The sequence below is a fragment of the Cercospora beticola genome, chromosome 3 (assembly GCF_033473495.1).
Source record: "Cercospora beticola chromosome 3, complete sequence".
NCBI classification, from domain to species: domain Eukaryota; kingdom Fungi; phylum Ascomycota; class Dothideomycetes; order Mycosphaerellales; family Mycosphaerellaceae; genus Cercospora; species Cercospora beticola.
In genome coordinates, this window is record NC_088937.1 from 1547900 (window position 1) to 1560066 (window position 12167).

The window sequence follows — 12167 nt, forward strand, 5'->3', positions numbered from 1 at the left end:
AGCGAAAGGCCGGACGCGGGGTGTTCACAGGCTGAGCTGAGACCGCGATCTGGTGGCACTTGACTTGAAGATCTGGATGAGCAGCTGCAGAGGGAAGGAAGATGTGTGTGACGCCGCAAGTAGTCGACTTCTCTAAAAACACAGCAGTTGACTAGTCCCGCTCCTCGCTTGTGATTCGTTCTGTCCGTGGAAAAGTCGTGGCACGAGGCAACAATCGAGGGGTACCGTGTTCGGCCGGATTTAGAGGTGTCGAACGAGCTGCGACCGCTAGCAGCAGTGAGTGAGGAGAGTGAGCGAAATGTCCAGTCGACTGATTGCTCGGGCGGCACGCTGGCAGCAAACGGCAGGCAGGCGGGTTCGCGAACGGCGGTGAAGTGTCTCTGTCGCGGACAATGCTTTCGCATCGGACCCTGCAGACTCAAGACTATTCACGTGCAACGCAGGATGATAGCCTTTCAGTCAAACTCCACGCGAGGCGCGTCTGTCTCACGCGACCGAATTGCTAGCAACATCCAGAGATGAACACACCTATTTTTGCGGCCGCGGATCACGTTGCCAGTAGCAACTGTTGAGCAAACAGAAGTGCGCAGAAGCAACGACTGTGGACACCCGATCCAGCACGGCCTCACGTCCATTGTTCACGGCGTTCGACCACGGCTTGGCCGCTGTTGTCAACCTGCCGGATGTCGTTCACTGCAGCTCGCCGCGACTCATCAAGATTGCATACCCTGTAACATGTTGGCAGATACCAGACATCACTGGGACAGCTGGACGCGCAGGCGCAAGATCAGAAGTAATCACTAAACTTGTCGTGTCCTCAGCACCATTGCGCTGCAGAGGTTTGCCTAAGACACAACTACTTTCTGCCGACAACTTTGAGCCATCGCGCGATTAGCGAGCTCCGTCCTTGAAAGATCTCGCAGATTCATACCTGGTCATCGAGGTCATCATGTCAATCGCAACGCCGCCGAAGGGGTTCATAGACCTCGCGGCTGCACATAAGCAGCCTGAGGGCGCCTTTGTCAATATCATCGGAGTAGTGGTCGACTTCATGGAGCCAATGACCACGAGGACTGGTCAGAGCATGCTCACATTCCGATTGTTGGACTACAGACTGTCCATGGCAGCAGAGGGCTCACAAGGTCTGACATGCCGTTCTTTCAGGGAGGACGCCGATAGTCTGCCGAAAATCCGCAGCATCGGGGATGTCGTGATGTTCCGCAACGTGAAAATGGCGACTTGGGAACATCAGCGTATCGCTTTAACGAACTGGTCCACCGCCTGCCTTGTATTTCCAGAAGCGGCTATCCCAGATCCTGCGTTCAACTACGCCTATACCAAAAGCCTGATCGAGCGGCTGGGGACGGAGAAAGATAAAGCGAAATTTGATCTACTCGAACAAGAGTACATCATGAACATCAAAGTGGAAATGAAGGGCAGAGTACAGGCTTTACATGCCAAAGCAGCAAGCCGTGCCCTTGAAGAGGAATATGACTCTGCCGATCGTCGGCCAGCTAAACGACAAAGGATATCTGAAAACTTCAACGCAGCAGTAAGTGGATTCGGCCCCAAGTTCAGATTGATTGAAGATCTGCGCACTTGGGACTTTGCAGACATGGTTGGGTTTGTGGTAAAGTGTTTTCCAACACAGTATGGAGGGTGCGATCTCTATGTCACTGACTATACGGCCAACGAATACTTGCGGTACTACGCCCCTCCAGAAGACGAGACGTCGGAAGAACGGGACGGGGATGTTTTTGGCTACAGTAATGCGCCCAAGAAGAGCTGGCGCGGGCCATTTGGACATCTTGTGATGAAGATCAATGTCAAGCCTCCTCACGCCGCCTTCGCGGCAAATAATCTGAATGAGGGTGACCTCGTGCTGCTGAGAAACGTGAAGCGGAGGACCAAATCCGAGGCTTTTATGGAGGGCGACATGTGGCCAGACCATCAGGACGATACCAAGATCAAAATACACCGGATCAAGGACACCTCTGGCCCAGAATGTCAGGCTATGTTGAAGCGAAAAGAGAAATACTGGTTGGATCGAGGGGCCAAACTTGGCCAGAAAGAGCAATCTGCGGCGCAAAAGAAGTCGAAAGCAGCGAAGAAGCGCGAGAAGAAAGAGAGAAAGGCTGCGGCAGCTGCAGCTGCAGCCAAGGACGATGGCATTGCCATGAACCCAAACGTTCGATGCCACCACGACGAGGGGGAGGTGTTTTTTAGCGTCAAGGAGATTCTCGATGTGGACAATGTGCGCCACGTCAACCAGACACCCAATGGAGTGCGCTATACCCTTCCCTTCATGAATGCAAAGTATCGGGCAACAGTGCGGGTGATTGACTACCATCCCAAGGCACTTGAGGAGTTTGCCGTTCAGCTTGGTGTCAACAACCATGACCCAGATGCATGTTACTACGAGGCATCGCCCAAATACGAGTGGTCCTTCTCCTTGCTACTGGAAGAAGCTGGTGATAATGGCAAAGCGAGTGAGCGAAGTTCACTTTGGGTGCATGTGCACCACGACCAGGCGCAGTTCCTTCTACGTGACCTGGATGATCCAGACGATCTGCGGCACCGACCTGAAATGTTGAGTCAGCTCAGAGAGAAGCTGTTCTTGTTGTGGGGAAACCTTCTGGAGACGGCCGCAGGAGAGGCGCTCAGCAATAAACCATTCCAATGCTGCATCGAAGAGTATGGCATTGAGTTAGATAACCCGGAGTCGGCACTCAAGGGCTTCCAGCGTATGTATAGCATGTTCGGAACGAGCATTTTATGATGCAAGGTTGAACGTTCCACATTCGTTTACATGCCCCAGAGAGATCCATGCAGCGCGTCAAAGTAGTGCCCGCGGCCAGACTGACCAGCAGGGAAGCCTCAATCTCTTCGGAGGCAGACCCCAGTCGTTGCATGTAGTCTTCACAATTGTGTGGCGCGTACCTTTTCAAAGAAAGCTCAGTCGCAGATGGTTTCAACATAGGTGTCATGGTTGGATGGAGGTGTAGATGCTAATTTACTGCAGGACGGGTGCATGGTTTCACGGTCGGCTCTTGGAGCATCTGGATCCGCGGCCATGTGGCACGAACAGTGTAAGGGACGTGGTGTCATGTGGACTTGTTCAAACCACAGTTGCAAAGCAAAGCCGCGCACTGGGGACGTGGCTTCTCGTGCTATTGGCGGCCGACTTCCTTTTTGATTTGACATTTGATGTGTGTGCGGTGGAAGCGACGCTTGGTGGCAGCGCCACTGATGGAGACACATGGCGTCCGATCGGAAAGTCTAAGCCACACCGAGCCCATTGAAATCGCCAGTTCCTGAGGCGCAAAGGCCCGTGCAGGCGCTATGGTCAATTTCCCCAGCGTTTGGTGCCGAGCGGTGGGCGATCACGTCGTGGTTGTCGAGGGAACCTGCTCGTCGCCCCAGCAAAGCAGATGAGCAGCAGAGGTGCACCGCGCGCACGACGGCACAGCGCAGTGCGCAGCATAGGCGGCGGGCATATGATGCAGGCAGAGCGGTGGGTGAGAGACGTGTTGAGGGGGTTTCGGGCAGACAAAAGGGACAAGACAGGCACAAAGGGCGATTGCGATCTGCAAGTCTGCCGGGCGACGTCAGCGCGATGCGATGCGATGCGATGCGGCCAGGCAAGGTCGTCTTGGGAGGCATGCAGCGTACGCGCCAGGCGCTGCGAAATCAAGGCACCGTCCGCCGGCTGCGCACATATGACGGGCTGCTGCTGGCCTAGGCGCCGCGCATCATTTCGAGCGCGGTGCGGTGCGTGTGCACGTCGTAGTGTGCGCTCGTTCGTATGGGCTGGGTTGGCGGTCGAAAAAGAGGAGCTCGCTCAACCGCCCGTCACCATCACAGCTCCCTGTCGTCATAGCTCGTCGACAAAGTGAAGCACAGACCGTAGCACCTTCTTTACAACTGCCTTCCCGCAACCGCAAACAAACGGCTTTCCCTCCTCCCTCTTTGCCCTTTTCTCCCAAACATTCCACACTGTTTGACTCTTCTCATCAGCGCGCGCAGCTTAATACCCCAGAGATACCCCCAGTTGCGCATCGTATTTCGCATCGCTTCCCGACAGGATAACGCCTTGCTGCGGATAGTGTCCGTGTTGCAGACCAGCACGCGCCGCGACCGACAGAACTACTGCTGCGAACCAGTCAGCCAGCCAGACGCACGACGAAGCTGTCCGTCTTCGTGACCTCGACCCCGAGCAGCACTCCGTAATATCACTCGCCCCCCAGAACACACGAACAGACGCCACAATGGCTTCCTCAAAAGCGGTCAACGTGCCGACCGACAACAAGATCAAGGAGAAGGACATCAACGCCAAGCTCCAGCTCTATGGCATCTACTCAGGTATCGCCCCAATGCCTGTTCCCATTCAATTCTCGCGACGTGCTGACCACCTCTGTAGCATTTGCCAAGGGCAAGGTCCCTTCCAACAAGCAGATCGACGTGGCAATGAACACCGCGCTCGCTTGGAAGGGCATGTCACAACCCAACACAAAGCTCTCGGCCGATGGCCAGAAGCTCGTTTCCGACCTGCGCAACGTCATTGAAAAGGCCAAGGTCCTGATGTTGACCAAGAACGAGGGCAACCTCCTGCAAGACTTCATCTGGCAAACACAGGCCATCGGTGCCGGTGATGCCAAGGCTCCTGGCGCTCCCATTGACAAGGCCACTGCAGAGCAGCACGGCCAGCAAGCTTTGGAGGGTCTGCGCACACTCGGACAGCTCATCATCACCAACGGCCAGTTCCGTAAACTCTGTACGTGCCGCCACAGCAGGTGAAAATCGACAATTTACTGACGTCGTCACAGTGAGCGACTCTGTTGTCTTGCTTCGTGACATTGCCGGCGACGCCGCACAAAACGCCGCGGCTGTAGTCAACCCAGACGAGGAGCGTCTTGCGCAGATCGACAAGCCCGCCGAGGACAACACTTGGCATGAGGCTCCAGATCTCTCCAAGGAGAACATCCGCAACCAAATCAAGTCCAACGTTCCAATTGGCAAGCAGGAAGCGAAGGAACATGCTAAGGAGGTCGCTGGTGATGCCACCCAGGCTGCTCACCCGAGCGGTTCCCGTGATCCAGCCGACGCTGCAGAGCTTGCTCGCCGCGAGCAGCAGACTGGCGGATCAACTGGCCTTGACGTGCAGCAAGGTGCGCAAGCCGCAAAGGATCGCGCCAAGCAGAAGACATGGGACCAGATGGACGAGAACGACAAGCAGAAGGTTCGCGAATACCGACAGCAGACTAAGGAATACTTCCAGAAGAAGGTTCCAAAGGAGCGTCGCGAGCAGACCATCTACCGCCTGAAGAAGATGATCGTCGAGATCCAAGGACACCAAGACTGTAAGTTGCCTCCGGGTAAGGACCGCGGACAAGGAACACACCGGCCATTCATACCATGGTCGTTCCCTTTACAGTGCCTCCTCCGTCGCTGCTGGAAAATCAGCACGTGGCAGTGGACGCTGCACTTGTCCGCGGTCCTCGCCTACTGACATTGACAGCCCTTACTAACGGAATTCACAGACCAACAGGCCATTGACACTCTTCTCCGTCTGGCCGAGGAATACACTGGCCACACCAAGGATGTGGCGGCTCAATCCACTGGAGCCGTGAAAGGTGCCCACAGCCAGGACTCCCTTACCATCGCGGAAGCTGACCTCAGGGTGCGTTGAACTAGATTTTACTCGAGAGCGTCAGCAAATGCTGACTTCTATAAAGACTCTCCTTGAGCGTTTCGCGAACAGCACTTCGTTCGATGACCTCTTCGAATCGGTCAACCAGATCTACAAGGATGCCGACCGCGACCCAGAACTCAAGAACTTCTTCCGAGGCCTCAACCGCTTCATCCGCCGATGCCTCCAAGAGCAGGGCTACGTCCTGCAGGACGAGTCCAACGAGGAATGGAACAAGCTCTACGGTACGTGCTTGGCCTGCGAGTCTGCTGTCTTACCACCTCACTGACACATGTGCGATAGACCAGGGCAACTTCCTCCTCCGCAACCGTTACCGCAACCACACCGATCGTATCGTCGACGAGGTTAAGTTCCTTGCCAGCCAGTTCGAGGAGGACACTTTGAACAAGGAGTTCGGCGATGCAATGGACAAGCTGTTCAAGGATCTCGGCAACGATTCTGACGGAAAGCCGGAGTTCAAGCCACACTTGGTCAAGGATCTTACGGAAGTGCTGATTCCTGCCTTCTTCGAGAACGTCCGCTACGTCCCAATTCCACGCATCGAGGTCTCTGACCCACAGATCGATGCCATTGTTGAGAACCTCGTCCTCGAGGGCGACAACCTCGCACCAAACATGTTTGAATTCGGCTCTGACAACTACTGGCGTTGGGGACGCAAGGGCTTCCAATCTAAGAACAAGAACAAGGTCATGCTTGCAGCCTCTGGTATCCAGATGGATCTGCGCGACGTTGCGTACTACGTCAAGAAGAAGCAAGGCTTCCCAAGCATCACCGACAAGGGTGTGTTGGACATTTTCCTTGGTGGCACCGGTCTCAGCTTCAAGGTCGCCATGGAGACTGCCGACAAGAAGGATCGTTCTCACTTCTTCAAGATCAACACCATCAATGTTGATGTGAAGAATGTGAACATCAAGGTCAAGCAGTCGAACCACAAGCTGCTGTTCAGCCTCTTCAAGCCAGTCCTCCTCAAGGTCTTGCGTCCTGTCATCCAGAAGGTCGTTGAGAAGCAAGTCCGCGACAGTGTGCAGCAGCTCGATGGCCTCCTCTGGGAGGTCAAGCAAGAAGTCGACCGCGCCGTCGAGGAGGCCAAGAACAACCCAGACCCAGAGAACCTCCAGAACATCTACCAGAGGTACTTCAACGCCTTCCAGAAGCAGATGCAGAAGGGTCAACAGAAGAAGGAGGCTGCCAAGGAGAAGGCCAAGGAGACCAGCGTCAACGTGGCCGTCACCCAGAACGACTCCATCTTCAAGAACATCTCGCTGCCAGGCGGTATCTCCACCAAGGCCACGGAATACCAGGAGCTTGCCGCCAAGGGTGACAAGTGGGAGAGCCCGATCTTCAGCATCGGATCTGCCAGCGAGACCAAGAGTCTGCCAGCCGCTCCCAAGGTCGTTCGCAAGCCTCACCAGGTCACCCAGGGGGGTCTGAGAGACACTCCTGCAGGCGGAGCCGCTGGTGGTGCTGCTCCAGGCACTGTCCGCTCTGCCGCAGACCTGTCCGTGGCTCAGAACACCCCACACGGTACTGCCAACGGTCAGCCGGGTCTGTCCTTCAGCAACCAGGTCGATGGTGCCTTCCAGCCAACTCGCCAGATCTAAACGACGTCTACGATGCTCATGCCCACGGTGCTCAAATCTGGTCGCGTCTGTCGACCTGATTGCCGATTGATCACGATACCCCAATTTCGAGAATTGTCACGACTGCCGTTTGGCGTTGGCGATAGCGGGATGATACCCAATTCGTTTTACATGTTCTGGAGTGTTACGGAACAAATGATACCACTGCTGCGTTTGAAGAAATGAGAAAAGTCTACACACAGATCCCCCAGTTAGTAATAGCACTCGATTGTCCTGGCAAGATGCTTGGCTGTCGCTCTTTTTTAGTTTTGCAATGTCATCATACAGAAAGTTGTCGTCTCAGCACATTCTGTGCATTCCCAAATGTTTCTGGAAGACTCTTCTGATCACAGAGATGGTCACATGGTACCCACGACTGGCAACGTCACAGGACCTTGTTCACGACATCTGACTGAAAAACTCCGCCATGCCTGTGCGGTCTCCAACTCCAGTACAAGAACGTCACAGTAGGGGTCCTTGTAGCCACGATTGATTAGGGTATCGTTGGATTGCAATGCACCTGTGAGCTCGATCCTACCGTTGTGGACGTGACTGGTCAGGCCGTTGCACCAAGATGCACGTCTAATAGAGTCGAGGCCAAATGAACAATAACAAGCTGATGGACGTGCAAGCGACGCACTCTGCGCTGATATCTATGGAGACTCGACAAGATGCTTCAGTTTTTGATTCGTGCTGCTTCGTAACGCCCAGCACTTTTGATGGTACAATGCAGCCATTTAGCCCAGACGAATACAACGTCCGTCGCTGGTCGCAACGAAACGTTCACGGTCTCGTAAACACAGACGGCATTCATGGGTAGTCAGATGCATTGCATCTTGCATTACCAGCAGGAGCCGCTGGATTGCAGTTCTGTCTGCTGCAGGGAAAATCTCACACTCTTTCGACCAAGCGGCAGAGAGCCTCTCTTGCGGATCATGGCTGCGCGCATAAGGAGCAATGAACACCATCATGGTGTGGCTGGAAAGGACCGTTATTCTGGAGAACAAGCGGATACAGATTTCGAGCATGCCAGTCCGCCGATGGTATACAAGTCTCGACATATTTCGATCCATTCTCGAGTCGAATCCTTAGGAGAAGACTTCCCGGAACGATTCTCGAATTTACCTCTGACATACGGAAACGGAAGGGAGAGATCCACATTTTATTTGGAGTCTGGTGGTTTTGGAGGGTATGGAAGAGGAGGAGGAGGAGGAGAATCCGAGAAAGATGAAAATGAGGAACATATGGACGAAGAAGACGATGATGATGAATACAGCAGATTATCCAGGCCACTTTCTCCAGGCCATTCATCTTCGCGGTCATCGCTGGGTATTCCGATTTGGCACGAAACCCTCTTCATCGGAGTCGTTATTATGGCTCAATTCATGGGTCTTGCTGGATTAGGTCAATCGATCGCTCCGATGAAATTCATTGCTGAGGATTTGGGAGTTACAAACCCTGGAGAGCAGGCTTGGTTCGCTGCTGCCTTTTCACTGACTGTCGGGACTTTCATCCTGATTTCTGGACGTATGGGCGATATTCTGGGCCACAAGAGGATTTTTACGTTTGGATACTTTTTTCTGGGATCTTGGTCTGCTTTTGCGGGATTTTCGGCGTATATTGGAGATCAAATCTTCTTTGATATTTGTCGGGCGTTCCAAGGGCTTGGGGCTGCGCTTCTGGCTCCGAATGCGCTGGCTTTGCTGGGGAGAGCTTATCCGCCGGGGATTAAGAAGAATATTGTGTTCTCGTTGTTTGGAGCGATGGCGCCTTGGGGATTTGTGGTGGGTGCTATTTTCGCCAGCATGTTTGCGGAAGTTGCTTGGTGGCCTTGGGCATTCTGGAGCTATGGTCTTGCGGCTTGGTTGCTCTCTGCGTTCTCTATCATGATCGTCCCGCAAAAATTGGCTTACGATGCTCAATTCGCTGGCAAAAGCGATCGACCAGCGTGGGACTTGCAAGGCTCTTTTTTGGGCGTCTTGTCATTGATCTTGATCAACGTGGCATTCAACAACGGACCACTTTTCGGCTGGGATACTCCTCACGTGTATTTCATACTCATTCTGGGACTCTGCGCTCTGGGTGCATTCATCTGGGTGGAAGCTAAGGCTGTCTCCCCGATCTTGCCAGTAAAGGTGATGAGCAGTACAGTGGTGTACACCATGGTGCTCGTTGGAATCGGTTGGGGCTCGTTTGGCATCTGGATTTACTACTCGTTCAGGTTCCTGGAAGATATTCGAGGGTTCAGTCCGTTGAGCGTTTCTGCGCAGTATGTGCCAGCGATGATTTGCGGTCTCCTCGCAGCAGGAGCAACAGGCTTCATGCTTACGCATACTCCAGTTGCGTTCACAATGTGGGTGTTCGACGCCTTCGCGAAGAGCAACGTAATACTGACTTCGAGGTCCTAGGTTCGTGTCGATGGCGGCATTTTTCATAGGAGAACTGATCACAGCCACGCAGCCAGAAAAACAGACATACTGGGGGCAGATGTTTGTTGCAATCCTGATAATGCCTTTTGGTAAGTTCTCTCGCCCAGAAGTTTTGAATGCCTTGTTGCTGACTTCGTTAGGCATGGACATGAGCTTCCCAGCAGCAACGGTGATATTGTCGAATTCGATGCCTCCAGAACATCAAGGCCTAGCCGCATCTTTAGTCAATACCATGGTCAACTACTCCATCAGTATAGCCCTTGGTATTGCAGGCACTGTAGAAGTAGCCAACAACAGGCACGGAGCGACGCCAGAAGACATATTCTGGGGGATACGATGTGCGTGGTGGACTGGCGTATCTCTCGCAGGCTGCGGAGTTGTGCTCGGAGCGGCATTCTTTGGGAGAACGCTACTAAGAGAAGGTTGGAAGATCATGGACCACTGAGACTCAATGTCCCGTAATTTGGAGTTGGAAAAACTATCGGCTGATCATTATAAGAAAAGCCAGTTCTTGTATACATACACAATCATCTAGAAACGATACGAAATATTCCAGTGCTATGGTGCCTGCACGCATTTCTCTGTCGTTCGTGTTCTGTTCTTCGTTCTCTCTGTGGTGTAGTGTCACCATTGTTAATCTAGCTCTGTGCAGCAATACCGAGGCGAGGAGTGTCGGTGCTCTGGTCGAACACAACGTACACTGCCTTCATGAAGACATCACCAAAAATTGTAAATCCAATACCAGTATTGGGTTGAATGCCGCCGAAGCAAGTCGTGCCCGATTGGTCTACTGGGGCATAGTTGATGTATGAGCCGGGGACCGTGAAGGTCTTTCCTCCGATGGCAACATTGAAGTTTGGAGGCGTTGCACTGCAAGGCAAGGTGTAGCCTCCTTGCGAGTTGTCGATTTTGGCGCCAGGAACTTTTGCGTAGTATGCAGAGGCAACACGAGAAGGAAGGTAGAGAAGCGATGTGCCTGTGTCCATAATGGAGGCACCGATGCTGCCACCGGCCGTCGTGTTGCTACCACCGATGGAATATCCTTGCGCGTTGAATTGCCAGAAGCCATCCGAACTATCCACGGGTGTGTACGTGATGCTGCCTTTGTATTTGGAGCTGTCAATATAGCCAAAGTCGTAAGTGCCAGGTGCGCCAGCCTTCAAATCCACGGCAAAAAGTGGCTTTGCCAAGGTGCTTTTGACTGTGTCAAAGAAGGTGGTCTGTTGCTGGGGCTTAACAGTATTGATCGTGCTGAACGCCAGGCCGAGCAGGCCATCGTTGTCCTGGTCCTGGGAGAATTGTGCGGAGACGGAAGTCGCAGCTTCAACGGCTTGAGAAGTGGCGGTGACACTGCCAACGGCGACCTTGTCCGCATATACAGTGCCACTTGCTCCGGAACCGTCGCCATACGAGATATTCCAGGTAGCACCTCGCAGTTGTTTGGCCGAAGAGCTGGGGCTATACACTGCGTGGCCAGATTGTTCACTTGAAGGCATTAACTTGGAGAACACCCACAGATCCGCCGATCCAGTGTCGAAGTCAAGCTCCAAAGTCTTGCCACCAACGTTGACTGGCGATAGATAGGCTTGATCGTACTGCTGTGGATCCGCCTCGACACTACCGCTCTGCACAGCAGCTGCAGCGTCCTTGACAAACGATGGCGCAACAGCACCGTGGGCTGCGTATTTGCCGTAGGTCTTCATCATTTGATATGGGCCATTCTTGTAGACTTGGCCCCGTGGTACTTGTGTAATGCGGAATGACTTGCGGTTTGGAACCTCTGCTGGTGCTGCCAGCGTGAGAGAGGCCGAAGCCACCAGGGCTGCCGGCAGAAATGTGAAATGCATGTTCAGGTGTTCGAATGAGTGTGGAAGAAGGGAAAGGTGAGTGTCCTGAGGTTAGTGCGAGAGGGTGATGAGCTTCTGTCACTACGATACCTGCGCAGTCTTATATATCGTTCCATACGAGATTCGATACATCTGCAGAGCACTAGTGTGAGAGGCAGAATAGCAATCAAACGACTCAGCCCAGTCACGCGTTCCGCTTTGTTGGACGCGGCGATACTTCTCAAAGAGAGCAGCATCAGGTCTTTGGACGACGCTTCCATCGAAGGAGGATTGGCGTCAGTCGATCATTCTTACCTGAGTAGGCGGCTTGTGCAGCTGGGTCCAACACATTGAGATACGGGTGCCATCTCTGTTGGCTTGATGGTGCCGAATCTCGACAGAGGCAAACCGGTTGTATGGCATCGAATGGAGCCCGTGATCTTGAGCGCGACGTCGTATTGGTGGAGACAGCCAGCTTCGAATGTCGGATGCGTTTCGAGCTGTTCGACAAAGACGACGAGCGCCGAGATATACGCTGGTGTCATTAGAATTGAACGAATAGAAGGCCTGGATAGCATGCAGC

The 12167-nt window shown here is 53.6% G+C and overlaps 4 protein-coding genes across 4 annotated transcripts; 3 read left to right on the forward strand and 1 right to left on the reverse strand.

Moving 5' to 3' along the window:
* Positions 1-949: 949 nt before the first annotated feature.
* Positions 950-2779, forward strand: RHO25_004559 (uncharacterized protein; the record flags this gene model as incomplete). Its single annotated transcript, XM_023595481.2, has 1 exon — positions 950-2779. The coding sequence occupies one exon, from the start codon at positions 950-952 to the stop codon at positions 2777-2779; it is 1830 nt and encodes a 609-aa protein (XP_023456666.1).
* A 1489-nt stretch (positions 2780-4268) lies between these two features.
* Positions 4269-7311, forward strand: RHO25_004560 (uncharacterized protein; the record flags this gene model as incomplete). The annotated part of the gene is made up of 6 exons (XM_023595483.2): positions 4269-4362; positions 4421-4774; positions 4827-5360; positions 5541-5680; positions 5736-5934; positions 5993-7311. The coding sequence occupies 6 exons, from the start codon at positions 4269-4271 to the stop codon at positions 7309-7311; spliced, it is 2640 nt and encodes an 879-aa protein (XP_023456664.1).
* A 953-nt stretch (positions 7312-8264) lies between these two features.
* Positions 8265-10203, forward strand: RHO25_004561 (uncharacterized protein; the record flags this gene model as incomplete). Its single annotated transcript, XM_023595484.1, has 3 exons — positions 8265-9682; positions 9738-9847; positions 9899-10203. 3 exons carry the CDS (start codon positions 8265-8267, stop codon positions 10201-10203), a joined length of 1833 nt encoding a protein of 610 aa, XP_023456663.1.
* A 193-nt stretch (positions 10204-10396) lies between these two features.
* On the reverse strand, positions 10397-11605 carry SNP2 (Aspartic protease snp2; the record flags this gene model as incomplete). Its single annotated transcript, XM_023595485.2, has 1 exon — positions 10397-11605. One exon carries the CDS (start codon positions 11603-11605, stop codon positions 10397-10399), a length of 1209 nt encoding a protein of 402 aa, XP_023456671.1.
* Positions 11606-12167: the final 562 nt, after the last annotated feature.